At 36.4% G+C, this 15,686-nt stretch overlaps 2 protein-coding genes across 2 annotated transcripts; one reads left to right on the forward strand and one right to left on the reverse strand.

Annotated features, from left to right (window-relative positions):
- Window positions 1-6,930: 6,930 nt before the first annotated feature.
- On the reverse strand, window positions 6,931-10,271 carry ora2 (olfactory receptor class A related 2). Its single transcript, XM_007546968.2, has 2 exons — window positions 9,921-10,271; window positions 6,931-9,795 (listed from the first exon to the last, which is right to left on the reverse strand). Exon 2 carries the CDS (start codon window positions 9,791-9,793, stop codon window positions 8,828-8,830), a length of 966 nt encoding a protein of 321 aa, XP_007547030.1. The 5' UTR covers window positions 9,794-9,795; window positions 9,921-10,271; the 3' UTR covers window positions 6,931-8,827.
- A 3,506-nt stretch (window positions 10,272-13,777) lies between these two features.
- Window positions 13,778-15,252, forward strand: ora1 (olfactory receptor class A related 1). The gene has a single exon (XM_007546969.2). The coding sequence runs from the start codon at window positions 14,109-14,111 to the stop codon at window positions 15,048-15,050; it is 942 nt and encodes a 313-aa protein (XP_007547031.1). The 5' UTR covers window positions 13,778-14,108; the 3' UTR covers window positions 15,051-15,252.
- The last annotated feature ends 434 nt before the right edge of the window (window positions 15,253-15,686 follow it).

A 15,686-nucleotide genomic window follows, 5' to 3' on the forward strand; every position in this document is an offset into this window, starting at 1 on the left:
TTGAGAGTAACTTAGTCGAATGAATAGATTTAATTCTGTTTTAAAATTATCCTGTACTTCAGCCTTAAACGAAGAACTACATTTATGAGTTAGTAGGCAAGACAAACAGAGCTCACTGCAGAGATTACCGATCCCTGAAACAGCCCACTCCAGAAACCCAACAATCGACTAAACAACTACCCACGCTACAGGAGAGAGTTGCTCTTTGAGTAATAGCCTAACAAACCCCCCAAAGGCAGAATTAAGGAGGTGGGCATGACGTTCACAAGCACTTCAGCACACGGTTACTTGCAGAGATGCCGAGCTCTGCAGGGCTTGCTGAATCTTGTCTGAATTCCACAGCAAACTTAGGGAAGGAGTTCATGGAAAATTCCACCTTTGTGGCATTTAGGGGGCAAGATGATCGAGATAAAGGGCAAGATCCTTCCTGTTACAGGGTAAATGTAACACAAAAAAAAGAGGTTTATTTTTGATTTATGGTTCTGTTTATTTTTACAGTTTCAAAATCTGAGTTACAAAAGAGGAAAGGAGAAATGTATTCTATAATCTGGGAAAATGCATTAATCAAACTGTAGTTTTCTGCTGTTCTCATCAAATTGTATGAGAAAAGTTACATTATGCATGTCTGAACTCTAAATTTGACCCCATCAACTGTAACAACATACTACAGGTTCCTCTAACATGAGAAATGGACAGGGTCTTGTAAAGCGGAAACCTAATCCTACCTGAAGTGTAAAAAATGGTTTTATGATTCATTTAATGAGGCTCCAATATCCCACAGCTTTAAAACAAAAGTCCAGACAAAGCAGTCCAGCTGAAAAAAAGGATTATGTTTCTTTTTAACCATTTAGAGTGGAAAAGCAGGCCATAATATTAAACATGTTCAATGTGTCCAAAGTCTTTACATGAACATGAGAACAACCATTAGCATCAGATTTTGTCAGATGCTAAAAGTTAGTTTGTAAATGTGTCGGGGTTTTTTTTTTTCTTTTTTTTTCCTAAAACACATTTACATGTAAATTATCTTGTCATCCAATATTATATTTTTGGGAAGCATTCTGTAAATTAGGGAGTTAGAATTGCCAAAAAATCACAACAAATATAGGAAGATGTTTTTACTATGGCTGTTAGAGCGGTATGCATGTCGCCTTGAATAAGTACTGAATACTGTTGCTAGCGAGTGTTGCCATTAGTCTTGAATATGTAGTTCAGATATAATGAAGGGGTGTTAAAAATAGGTTATGTAAACCTTATCTACAAGGAAAGTTTTGCAAGTCTGATCAGGACTTCTACTGCATCATACCAACACCAGATTCAGAAGTATTTCTAAGCCTTTAAAGAGACTTAACCTTTGCAGCAGATGCTTATTTTCATTAAAGTCTATATTATTTCATATTTGTAAGTTGAAGTTGTTTTCTCATACCAGTCAGTATGAATTCAGACTTTAAAAGTCCTTAATCACAATGTGACTCAAAACTCAAATCCAATATGGCTGCCACATTCTTAAGATGTAGGAAAAGTGACAGAAATAAACTGTTTGTTGACCCTTCCGAGTTTGTCAATCTGTCTCATCCAAGCAAAATAAGTTTACAAACATTTTCCTCTCATGTTTGAACTAGGAGTGGGCATTTATCTTGTTGTATATTATTTACAGTAATAAATTTTTTATGGTAATAAAATTTTTGATTAATCAATGTAACCATAAACTCCAAGTTAATAATGTTTATAAAAAACAGTGCTTGCATTATAATTTTGAGTTTGAAATATTTTAATATATCAGATAACCACTGCTTTAGCTCCACACTAACATTTAACTGGAAAACTAGTCTCTGTTTCATCAAACTGAAGACGTTGCAAGAGGTGTTGTTGCAGGTTAAATGTGAACTGGTGAGAATGTCCTAGAAGAATCCCACTTTCAAACTCTGAGCCATCTCTTTCTGATAAATGGCCCACATTTCTTTGGAAAGCATTTATAGTAATGTTTTAATTTTTTCTTTTCTGGTGGATTAAAATGAAGCCACTCCTGTTTTTTTTTTCCTGTTGCCATAGTGCATCATTGTTTTAGAGCCCCAGGCTTTATCATCTCACTCTCTCATACACTCTGTAAGGTTGTTGAGCCACTGCTCCAGAACATAGCTCCATTCTACAGAATACAATTATATTTCAGAATTATAACAACATAACAGGAAAAAGAAAAATGCCATACACATGTGAGTTTTATATGAGTAAAATGTGTTTTGTTTGTTTTCTCATTTATTTGTGGGAATTGGATTGTCTGTGTCAGCACTACTTATTTGAAGTTTGACTGTACTTCACAACAGCATCACTTACTTTGCATTACATAAAAACCAAACTCTATGAAATATTGCTGAAAAAACTGTTCTGTCCCCTAACGGATTTCTTTAGCCTTTGCTGTCTTTGTTGTATCATTCCAGTAAAATTAGTTATTATAAAACACAGTTTTCATCTATTAAGGAATCAAGCTACACAAACACACCTAGCTCTACATGGGTCAAGAAGTGATGACCTCCTAAACCTGTCAAAATTTGTGCCTCTTTTGCAGCAACAATTGCAAACAAGCATTTAAGATAACTTATAATCACAGTCTTACAATGAAGAATTTTTGACTGTTCAAGGTCATACTACGCTCAAAAGATCTTAAGTATAGGCCATTCAGAAATCTTCATTTTGTTTATCTTGGAGCCACTAAGAGGCAGACATGTCAGTATGCTTTGGATCATTGTTGTCTTGCATAGAACAAGTTTGTTTGATCTTAAATGACAGGTGGACTTTTTTTTGATAGAGGGCAGAAATTAAAATGTCCATCAATTATGGTCTTGAAGCTGGAAAGTATACAACCTCAAACTATTACCATTTTTGGTTAGATTTTGTTCTTTTTTTTTCTGAAATGATGTGTTAGTTTTATGTTCAATGTAATGAGACACACAACTTCCAAAATGCTCCAGTTTTGTTTTATCAGTCCACAGAATATTTCCCAAAAGCTTTGAGGATCATCAAGAAAGTTTTTTAGCAAATGTGAGACAAGCCTTTGTGTTTTCTTTTTTTTTTTTTTGTTCAGCAGTGTTGAAGCCATTCCTGTCTGGTCTCATCCTAACTGTTGAATATCAACCCAAGTGATGCCTCCAGTGGTTTAAATGTTTTTATGGATGCCTTAATGACCTCCTGGATGAATATTTGATGCACAGTTGGGGTAATTTTTGTTGACAGGCTACACCTGGGAAGGTTAATTTCCATATTTTCCCCATTTGTGGATAATGGCTCTCACTGTTATTCTGTGGGGACCCAAAACCAAAGAAATGGCTTTGTAATTCTTTCCAGACTGACAGATGCAATTGCTTTGTTTCTAATCTGCTCTTGATTTTCTTTAGATTAGGACATTTTGAATTGATTTTTTTGAGATCTTGCAGCTTATACTTCATGTTGTCAGGCAGATTGATTATTTGTGATTTATTGATTCTAGCAGAAATCAGGTCTTCATGTGGGTAGTGAAAGTAGGCTCAGATTTTCAAAAGATGTGATCAATCATGTTTAGCTCAAACTATTTCTTTACAAAGGTTGGCTTAACTTTCCCTTAACTAAAAAAAATCATAATTTTAAAACTGCTTTTGTTTTTTGTCTTGTAATGCGGTTGACTATACAAAACGTAAAGTACCAAAAAGAAGAAGTAAGACATCCGTAGGATGGCAAATATTTTTTACTGCACTGCAGTTGATGTATGTAGAGGCACAAATGCTGCATTGTTGATAAGGATTAGAATCCTGTATGTCTCATTTACTATGTTTGTGTAAAGTAATATTGCTGCATTTCCTGAATGACTCAGCAAAATGTCCAAAATTTCAAAATGTGATTGTTTCACAATCCTTCCTTGAGTTAGGTTCAGTTTTAAAAAAAACGTGCTCTGAGCAATCATTCTGTCTCCCGCCTTTGAAAAACAATCATTTAAATAGATTCAAATCTGGATTTATGCCTTCTCACAGCTTTCAGCATGACTCAAAGTCCCCTAGGGACCCAGGATTGGCTTATCAACATATTAATCCCCTCAAACTGATGTTTGGTTGAAGCTTGGTTTTGGTCTGACACACTTTTTTCCTCTCTTTTGCTTTAAAATATTGCCTTGATCTCAAAGAGATTACCTGTGTGAAGATGAAATAAAAATACTTGGGAAAAAAATCACGTGCACATTTTGAGAGAATATTGACGTAGCAACCACCGATGCTTTAGTTCAAGTCGGGGCTTGTCTGTGCTTTCATTTCCGCCACTTCAAGATGTTTCCCTCCACATTGCTTGTGAAAGAGTTTAAATATTCAGTTATTCTTCAGAAGTTCCAAACATCTCTGTGTTAGTTTTTCTTTTTTTTTTTTTTTAACTCAACATTTTCTTGCTATTCTCCTTTCTTCATAAGAAGCAGTTTTAGGGAAGCAGAGCATGTACTCTCTGATTGGGGGGACGGTGACTATCATTCCACTCTCACCATGTCCTGTGTTTACTGTATGACTAAGCTGAGAGTTTCCTGACAGTCTTATTGCTTCACTCTTCCTGCTTCCATTGAAAATTCAAGATTTTTACCTTATCATTTTTACATGCGTAGATATACAAGTGGTTTACTATTTACATTTTTTTGCTAAATAAAATTGGATTTTGTCATGTTATAACCACAAACTTCAAAGTATTTTATATTTCAAGAATATATGTATTTGAACAACACAAAATAGTTAATAATTGTGATATGGAAATAAAATAATTCATGGTTTTGCAAAGAATAATCAATAAGGCGCAACATGTATTTGTATTAGGACCTCTTTATTTGGATACCCCTAAATAAAACCCAACTCCATGCTTCCAAAAGTCACTGATTATGTGATTGTGTGATTTAATCTTCTCTTCTGTGAAGCTCTGAAATGTTTGTTAAAGAACATTATTGAAGAAACAGCATCTTAAAGACATTATGGATACAAAGCAGATGGATTAAAAATAAAACTGTGAAAATGTTTAAAGCAGGTTTAGATTATAAAACCGTATCCCAAGCTTTGAACATCCCACTGAAAATTCAGTTGTTGGTGAAAAAGTAAAACTTCACATAATTTTGAACATGGTGAAACATGGTGGTGGCAGCATCAAGCTGTGTGGATGCCTGGCGTAAGCAGAGATGGGAACGCTAGTCAGAATTGATGGTGAAATGGATGAAGCTAAATACAGTATGATCCTGGAAAATGAGGCAGCAAAAGAAGCTTACAGGATATGAATACCTCACTGTAGTCTAACATAGTCTATTTTGAGTTCTAAAAAAATCAGGATTTAGACAGTTTTTAATTGTAATACAGATCTACAGTTCAAAATTTTAATTAATGACTTTAGGATTGACTGTGACAGATTTCTGAAAATAGCAAGGCAAGTTGTTTCTCACTGTCCTTTATGCTTAATTAATAGTCTGCTGACTGTTGCTACTTTTACTGTAGGTATTGCTTAACCATGAGAGCACCATCAATCATCTGCTTAATCCTACAAGCTGGCCATATTTCATCGATTTAATACAAATTTGACTTATTTCCTACCCATACCGTAATGGTGAAGTTAGAACTAGTTAATGCTTCAATGTGCAGATTCAACTATCTTATGACTATTTTCTTTTCAATAGTTTTTTGGCTTTGTATTTTGCTCCAGAACAGCCTCCTTACTTGCATGCAGTGCAACATTCCAGGCAAGTTGTAACATGACTTTGAGTCTGAGGAAATCAGTTAAACCAGGTGGATGCAAGAGAAAGACTCAGACAACTCTGGATCTTATGTATTTTTTTTTTTTTTCCAAAAAAGGAATCAAAACTGTAAATATTTGCTGGTAGCTATTGGTTCAGACTTTAGAGCGCATTACTTTGAGGTATTTTATCCGTTTTGCATATTTAAATAACAGATGCGAGTTCTACTATGTAGTTCTTGACTTTTCTATCAGTTCTGCAGTCAAATATCATTTCATTGTGTTGATTTAACTACCAGCACAAAATTGCTACAGTATTTTCTGTCTGAGGCTTCTTTTTGACAAATAAATCCTGTAAACAACAAGCCTAAAGAAAAATCCCATAAATGGAAACAACAGAGATGTTATCAGTGAACTCAAAAAGAGCTTATTATAGCAAGTCTCTCATTTGCACAAAACCAAATGTACTTTAGGATGTGTTAATTAGTGAAATAGGAATAAGCTCCAACTGTTTGTTATTTAAACATTTTACTTTTTTGCAATCCAATTAATTAAAACTTAGTATAGGAATAAAGGAATAAAAATCACTATGCTTTTTTTTTTGTTATTCTAAAAACATTGATTTCTGAATATATATATATATTTCCATCTTGCTTGTTTGGTGCTATTTCAGTGTTTTGCTACTGGTTGCACCTTGTAAATTCATTTTTCATCAACTTTGGTGAATTGGTAAAAGTTTTTTGCGGGGTTTGTTTCTGAGTTAACATTCAGTTGTATCAGGGTGTGGATTTGCTCCAAGGCAAAAAAAAGGGGGTTGGTTCAACCCTTCTTCTGCTCTGCGATTGGTGGACAGAGGGACAAAAAGATTTGTACCTGGTGCAGGTAAACAGATTCACGTCAGGCGCAGCAGAGCAGCAGTCCTGGGGTATCAGCTGGCGGGATTTTGAGATTTTTGTGTAACAAGACACTCTGGACGGTTCTGACAGCTTTTTTGCACAGGTTTGTATCTGTATATTTTGCATAACTACACACAAATGAGATACACCTGTAGGTTTTCAGTTTTGCTAAAACTGAAAACCTAAAGGTTTTAATTTCTCTGTATGCAGGACGTTTTGCTTAGAAGGCAGCAAATTCTGTTTTCCATCTAACATTAAGATGGAATGAAAAAAAACAGACAACCTACAGTGAGAAATGGAAGGCTAGTAGGAGGTTGCATTTGTGCTTGTGTGATCATGTTAAACTGCCTTCAGCATTCTCCAGGCTCAAAAGACTTCAGAAAAACAGAAAGTCGTGACAACAGGTCTTGTCTTGTGCGGGGAGAGGCCTACCTGACTCACCCTTCACACGCAGACTCAGACACTTGAACATACACCCTGATGGAACCTGTTCTTGTGTCCTTGTTCTTTGTTTTAATGATTTGACTATTTTTTCTCCTCACAGGAAAGTCCTGAAAGGACAGATCGGCATCCAGCATTCCAGCTGCAGGGCCCCGAATCTATCCATGTATTCTATCCTTCATTCCACCGGAGTCTGTCTTAAAGTGCCAATCAGATTTCAGTGGTTTGAAGAGTAAAACACATGGGATTTCTCATCTGGAGAAAGAGCTTTTAGAGCAAATATGAGGGGTTTTAACATTCGAAACTTTTAAATTAAAAGTAAATGTTACTCTCTGATGTGACCTTTAAATGATCTTCATTGCTGATGTCATCTTGTTGGTAAATGTAACAGTTCTGCACAAGCACTGCAAGGGTTTCTCCTCCCTCTCCTCACCTGCAGATTAAAAGTGTGACACTGATTTCACTTTAGAGTTACTGCAAGATAACAGAGAGCTGGCAGCCCCACTTTATGTCTCTGGGCTGTCAGTGACGGAGGTTGTTGTGTCCTTGATTCTCTTGTGTCGCAGCAATTACATTATGACTCCTAATTTCTTTCACTGCAACATCAACTGTGAACTCTCCAGACCTTACAATAAAATGCAATTTTGTGACTCTTCATCTTTTGCAATATTGTACAGTTTACATATGATTCAGACAGACATTTTCAGAAATAAGAGGAATAATTCATTAATGTGAAATTAACATTTTAGAATGTATTGTTCCAGTGCTCCTTTCTGCCAGACAGGACACATTCAAAAACAAAAAAAACAAAAAAAAAAAGAGAATGAATATTTTATTTTATGACTGAGCTATGAAGAATGTACTTTTGGAGTCAGATTTTCAACCAAATCTCAGTGTGGCAATTAACCTGCCTGATTATCACGGAACATTTCCCAGATCCTATTCAAATGCTTAATCATGGCTAAATGGGGACTTGGAAGTTATTTGACAGCAACATGAAATGAATTACCAGGCTATAATTTGTACTGCTGGTACATGAGAAATAAACCAGGAAAATTAACACACTGGTAGACGAGGAGAGCTGTAGTTGTCACTATTTTTCTTTTATATGGAAGGACACATAATGCCAGAAATACAGTGCCAGAAAATTTTAAAAAATTATAGGAGAAAAGTTCCAATTCTCTACTCTTATTTTTTATAGGTATGTGCTTGAATAAAATTAACATTTTTGTTTAATTATATACACCATTGATTAATTTTTTCCCAAATTTTAAATAAAAATGATGTCACTGAGCTATTGGCTCCAATAAAACAAAGGGAAGATATTCATATTTTTTAAACAACACCATTCTAATGGTTGTTTTAAAGTTGAGAAATAAGTATCTGGATTTTGTATTATAGTTTTTATGTGTCCTGCCATTAGTCTTTCACATTACTGCTGGGGTAAACATTACTGCTGGGGTAAGGTGATGATCTAATCAGTATTGAATGATGGTTGTCAAACATCTAGAAATCATAATATTGGAAAAAAAAAAAGTTGACGTGATCTCTTTTTTGTTGTTATTTTACAGAGCTACAACTTGCTTAACAACTCCTTAAAAAAAACTCCAAAAAAATTCAACTCTAGAATGTACTAGCAGAGATAAAGTAATTCTTGTCAGAAAGTGTGATTTCAACAGAATAACCTACACATGACCCAGATATCAGAAAAGCTCAGTTTCATCTCAGCTTCGGTTTCACCTCCAGCCATGTGTGCAATCGACCGTCCCAGATTGCCCTCATATAGAACGAAGGTGAGCCGTTTTTCCCAGCAAAGGCTTTTCCTGTGCTACACACCTCAGCCTGCTGTTCACCTTCCTGTTAGACGCGATGATAACCAGAGGGCTCAGCGCTGCGTACAGCGAGGCGAAGAACACACGCAGGTCAGAGATCAGCGAGGAGCTCATTGTGTGCCTCACAGTGAGCGTGTACACCCAAAGACCGTTATCAACCCCATAAAGAACAACATAAATGGTCACGAGCACAACTACGACTTTAGCAGCCCGCTGCTTGGAACCGCAGGTCCCTGAACCAGCATGGCCAGCGCCACGGAGCCCCTTGAGGTGCTGGCTGTGTTTGTAGAGGAGAACAAGAATGATAAGGCTGGTTAGAGTCATGAGGGCCATAGGCACCACATCTCTACTCACTTGTATCGCCCCATAAACCTCTTTGATGATATCTGATGGGAAATTCACATAACAGAATTCCAAGTTGACAGCGCTTGTTGTCACAGCAGTGCCATTCTTGGAGCTCACAGAGAACAATATGGCCCCTGCACTTGTGCTAGTATGGAGGACCCAGAGGAAGAGGAACACAATTGGTAAATTCTGGGCCACTAAGATGCGGACAGACGCCCATTTTGATCCAGGAGGGGCAATACTCAAACATTGATACGCACTAAGGAGAAAGGTGAGCCAGATAGAGAGGGCCCTGGACGTTCTGTAGATGAAGATCACAGCTTTGCAGCCAACGTCTCCAAAGACATTGGCCAGGTGGAAGGAGGCCAGCGTCTCCATCAGACAGCGTACAAGCACCACCAGCAGGTTGGTGCAGGACAGATGCAGGACGATGGCATCTGCTGCAAGGAGCCAGCTCTCTTGGAGGACAAGAAGGAGGAAGGCAACAATGACCGCCATGTTCCCAGGAACTCCAACAACGGTGAGCGACAGAAAGAGCATCCCACGGACATTCACATTAGATGGCATTCCTGCAGAGAGGGAAAACAATAAATAAAGATAGAAAATCATTCAATCATATTGTCAAAATGTTGAATGATTAAAGTTATTCAAGATGGTCTCAGAAAATAACCTTTGGTGGAAGTTAAAATCCCACCTGATGGCAGGTAAGGAAGGCTGAGAGCTGTGAAGCTGAACTTGTGCCTGACAGACAGTGATCCCTCATGAAGTCAGTAGGCTTTTTCTTTCTTTATACCTGGAGACAGGTAGCAGCTGTTGGTTCTGCTTTGCATGGTCCATTGACTTCTCTTCCCTCAGCCTCCAATTACTTGAGATCAATTCAGATGACTGATTCTGTCCTCTCACTTGGTTTAGACAGACCAGATTAACATGAAGAAGCCACTGATTGTTCTCATTTATATTGTGCAAAACACTTAGAGCTGACAGCAAGATGGTAGCGAGAGGAAGAACATATTAGAGCAATGTTTTAGTGTAAAAAATGATCAGATAATTTATCAATGTCTATGTTTCATCAAGTGGAAATGATTTTGTTACATACTATTACGTCTTATTTTTTATTTTTCCAATTAGTCTCTAAATACTTTTTTTTTATAAACACCATCTGCTTTAATAATGCATTAATTTAGATTCCTTCAATCATTTTTAAATGAATTGCAGGTTACATTAAAGGCTCAGTTACCTTTCAATACCACAGTGCCCCCCAGAGGAGAGATATAAAACAAGTTACATCCAGAATCCTCTTAACTGTCAGAAATGTAATCAGCCCCCCACATTTGTTTTTGTTTTGTTTAGTTTTTTTTGTTGTTTTGTTTTGTTTTTGTTTTTGTTTTTACCAATAAGAACATATCTTAAAATCCAACTTATTGCTGTGGTATATGTCCAAAGGCAATAAATCTTTACATTTGTGGATGGACATATTAATGCAAGTAGGTGACATAATTTACCTCTGCAAGGAATTGGACATGAGTCTTTAGGTGATTTCTCTTGGTTGTGGCCAAATCAGAAATAAAAAGGGACTTCCCTACAAATGCCTCAAAATACCTCTGTTGAATGTTTTGCATTGGACTTCCCCCTTTAAATTTATATCCTGACATAAATAAAGTGGCACAAGTAAAAGAAGAACTGCAGGTGATGTGGTTTTAGTTATTGTTTAATCTATGGGTTAATTTAAGGAAAAACTAACGTCTCACTTTGGGTAACATTTTTTTAAAGAATTTTAGATTTCAAATTATAGACATATTACTTTATTTTTGTAAATGGGATTTTACTTACTTCTTCAGCCATTATACTAAGAAGAAACACTGCTAAGCTTCTGTTTTTCAGTAGTTTTTAGCTTGTATGCAGTATTTGGACAAATGGCATGCGGTTGATTGCAAAGGTGTTTATTTTTCACCTAAAATGTTTTTACTTCATACAAGAAGTATTTGTTGGCAGAAGTGGGTAGTAAGTCGTTACATGAGCTCATTACAAACACTTGAGTAATGAGTAGATAGGGAGGAGGGGATATTTTACCAGTAGTTTTATTGCCTTTTAGAGGTCATAATAATATGGTAAACACCATGAGTCACTGGAAGCACTTCACCCTATTCTAAGACAAAGAATTGGTTTCAATTGTAATATTCAAAAATTGATGGAGTAGTGTTTCTTTTACTTAAGTTGTTATTTTGTACTTGTGTTATTTGTAAACATCTTTTAACATTGGTCATCAAAATACTAGAACTGATATATAACTATATTTTTTGTCTGTCTGATGGTAAAGTATCAAATCAGATGATCGATCACTTACTCAGGACTAGAGTGGCTTTTTTATAACACCCTTGTTACAACCTTACTTGAGTAAGAATATGTTGAAGTTGTGTTACTATTCCATGAATACTAGTTTTGGATTAACTGCTCACCTCTTTGGTGTTCAGAATAGCTTTTAGTGGGTTGAACTGTCACATTGGTTTTTCTAATAATTATCTTTTTTGGCAAAATAAAGAAATCTATTTAGATTTTTTTATGTTTGTGAAATTTAACATATTTGAAGACGACTGAATCGCACTAATTTACATTGTAATAGATTTAATTATTATTAAATGTTTTCTGATATAGTAATTATGATGGCAATTAGAGAAAAATTACTTGCCAGGAGGAAAGGGCCTCGATGTTATTGAAGTCACATAGGAGTAAACAGGACGTGTTGAATTCCCCTGAGGAGAACAAGCTTCAACATGCCTTTTTAATTAACTCACTGAACATGTAAACATGTGAAAAAGAACGCTAAGGAAGAGACTTTCTCTAATGATGATTTATTCCATGGAAGACTCCTGTGAGAAAAACAACCATCCTAAAAAACAGTTAGCATTCAAAGCGACTGTTCCAGCTGATGGACCCTGAACTCTGTGCAGTTAGAGGAAAACATGCAGCTCATATGCTATTCTCCACTTACACTGAAAGAAACCCTTAGGTGCATTTCAAACTGTGGAGGCTTGCATTTTAAATTAATACTGACCATATTTGCTTCTGCCCCTAATTACTGCAAACAGGCATTGTTACATACCTGCAGTTAATTGTCCTGCTCCTCTGTGTCTCTTAATATGCTCTCTAGACATGAAGTCAGAAAAGAGCACACAACAAAGCACCATATGTTCTTTCGTAAAAACTAATGGTTGTAAACAAAACTACACACTGCTTTGTTCCCCAGTTGGTTAAGGTTAACTGTGTTTTCTTTCTCTCTCTGGTTTTGTAGAAAGTGAAAAGCAATTTTTGTAGGAACAAAACAAAATTGGAGGCATGAAAAACAGTTGAACTGGTCATATGGTTACATAAAACAGCACAGCTAAGTTGTTTTAATAAAAGACAAGCAATTATTTTAGCAAAGATTAATCTTAAAGTGATTCAAATATTTTACACATAATTTTATTGCTGAAAATGTATTTATTTATAAAGGAACTCTTTATTAAAACACACACACATTTCTATATGTACCTTTTATAACTATTTACTTATCGTTTTTGATTTATTGTGTCCACTACAAGACGATTTTGTTCAATGTCAGAAAGTTCATGACGTTCATACCCTAAATGTTGTATTCATGATGACTAGCACTCAATATATTCAATATATTTTTACTCAAGTAAAAGTAAAAAAGTAGCTATTTGGTAAAAATGCTCCTTAAGTACTGAGTACCTGATCATAACACCTGATTTAATATTTTACAATAATGCCATCAGATAGGAAAAATAACTACATGAAGATATGTGCAAATTCTGGTAACTAAAAGAAACTAAAAGAAAAAAGTTAAATAAATGACATAATTACAAAATAAATATAAAGGCAGAAAAAACATGTTTCCAAATCAATTTCTCCCTATGAAACCGAGGAAGCTAATGCTTTCGTCTAAGTGCATCCATTAACAATATATGGCGTTTAGTGTATCTAATTAATCTCCAAATGTCTTAACAGGCTCAGCAAACGGAAAATAACATTAAAACAGCAAAGCTTATATTAAAACAAGTGTGTCTCCCTTTAACATAAACTATAGGTTTGTATCCGTCTCATGTATTTTTGGTTAAAATATACTTGTTCATTATTCAGAAAAATTACTCATTCTGAGTGGAGTATCCAGAAATTTTAACCAGGAATTTATGAGTATTATAACAATAATATTCACTAATAAAACACTCAAGTATAAAATATGAGTAGGTTAAAACTACAGTGAAAAGTACCACTTTTTCAGATAAGTTGCTCGAATAAATGTAACTGAGTAATTGTAAGTACTACCCACCTTATTTTTCATACTGAGGGTGAGATAAAATACCAACGCTTCAACTTATTTGATGGCTACCTCTAAAAATAAATCATTTATTTTATTCCTGACACATAAGATAGTTTTAACAATATCCTCCTGTGTTCAGAAATTCAGAAATGTGTTCATTAATAAATTATAGTAACAGGGCGATCTGGATAAATCACTCTGTAAGCTTCCCAGTTTATACTAGCCGCTATTGTATTATAAGTCAAGTGTTTCATTTGTGACTCTATTCCTCTGAGACAATGTGAGTCAAAGTTAGCTTATTGCGTTAATTTGCCAAACTGTGAGCTGAATCGTGGCCAGCAGTCTTGAGGGACCTTGAGGATTATAAATTGTCTCTCACAGGCTATTTGGCAGCCTGTTTACTAAAATACTTTTGCTTTTTATCCACAGCTTCAAGCTAGAGTAAGGTCTATCAGGTTTGGATTACTGAGGTTTGTTTCACATGATCTAACATTTATGTGGTTTGCATCAGATGTTTTTGTCATGCCTACTGTTTAAACCTCGTCTCATGCAGGTCTTGGTGGTATGGATCTCTGTGTGACCATCAAAGGGGTCTCCTTCCTCTTGCAAACAGGCCTGGGCATATTGGGGAACGTTGTTGTGCTTCTGGCGTACGCCAGCATAATCTGTACCGAACCAAAGCTCCTTCCTGTGGACATGATCCTTTGCCACCTTGCCTTCGCCAACCTGATGCTACTGCTGACTCGTTGTGTGCCACAGACCATGACTGTGTTTGGGTTGAAGGATCTTCTGAATGACCCTGGTTGTAAGGTGGTGATCTACGCCTATCGCATTGGACGGGCCTTGTCTGTGTGCATCACCTGCATGCTCAGCGTATTTCAAGCCATGACAATAGCCCCTGCAGGGCCCAGATTGTCCAAGCTGAAACCTGTGCTTCCCTCTCTGGTCCTTCCGACCTTTGCAGCATTGTGGCTCCTTAATATGGCCATTTGCATTGCAGCTCCGTTTTTCTCCATGGCTCCACGTAACGGCACCATCCCTGCATTCACCCTCAACCTCGGCTTCTGTCATGTGGACTTCAGAGATAATATGTCCTATGTTATTAACGGAGTAGCCGTCTCTGGGAGGGATTTTGCATTTGTAGCCCTGATGTTGGGCTCCAGCGGGTACATCCTCCTGCTCCTGCACCGCCACAGCGAACAGGTGAAAGGGATCCGTCGCTCTCATGGCAGCAGGGCAGAAACTAGAGCGGCTAAAACTGTGGTGATCCTGGTGGTTCTCTACGTTGTGTTCTTTGGCATTGATAATGTGATCTGGATCTACATGTTGACGGTATCAAAGGTTTCACCAGTAGTGGCTGACATGAGGGTGTTCTTCTCCTCCTGCTATGCCTCCCTCAGCCCCTTCTTTATCATTTCATCCAACAAGAAGGTCAAGAGGAAGATTGTGTGTGCAGCAGAGCACGACCAACCGTTAGTGGACACTCAAGAGTCGAATGAGAAATGACTCTGTCTCTGTCTTGACAGCCTGCCATCTAGGATGCATTGCAGCAAACCTGTAAAACCTGTTTATCTTTGAGCATTTTTACCAAGATAATTTAGTACTTCACTGGCCCTTCAGATTTCTAAAATACTGTAATGGATTAGGTTAGTTTGAGTAGAAGAATACAGCATTTTTACAACAACAAAATCAAGATAAGATTGTAATTTTAAATGTAAAATTACTACGTTGCACGCAGTAGTGTGGACCAACTTGTTAATTATGAAGTTCTAATAATTAAAATAATCTCTCCCCCCACGGATTTGCTGCACATTGTCTTTGGCTTTTAAATTTTTGGTTACCACAAGCAATTATGTCTTAATTTAGAATAGTAAAAGTAGTAGTAATTAATAGTTGTAGTAGTAATCCATACTTAAAATTTGCTTCGCACGTTTTTTGTGAACCACAATCATCGTTAGTTTCTTAATTGAAATATCAGCAGATTTATTATTCCTACAAAAACAACAAAAACGTAAAATATGGTATATTGTCCTGCTAATATGTTACATTAAATGTATTAATGAAATATTCAATATACCTTCTATATCAGTACGGGATTTTTTTTTTTTTTTTTTGTTTTTTTTGGGGGGGGGGGGGGGGGGG

The sequence above is a fragment of the Poecilia formosa genome, unplaced genomic scaffold (assembly GCF_000485575.1).
Source record: "Poecilia formosa unplaced genomic scaffold, Poecilia_formosa-5.1.2 Scaffold18, whole genome shotgun sequence".
In the NCBI taxonomy this organism is placed as follows: Eukaryota; Metazoa; Chordata; class Actinopteri; order Cyprinodontiformes; family Poeciliidae; genus Poecilia; species Poecilia formosa.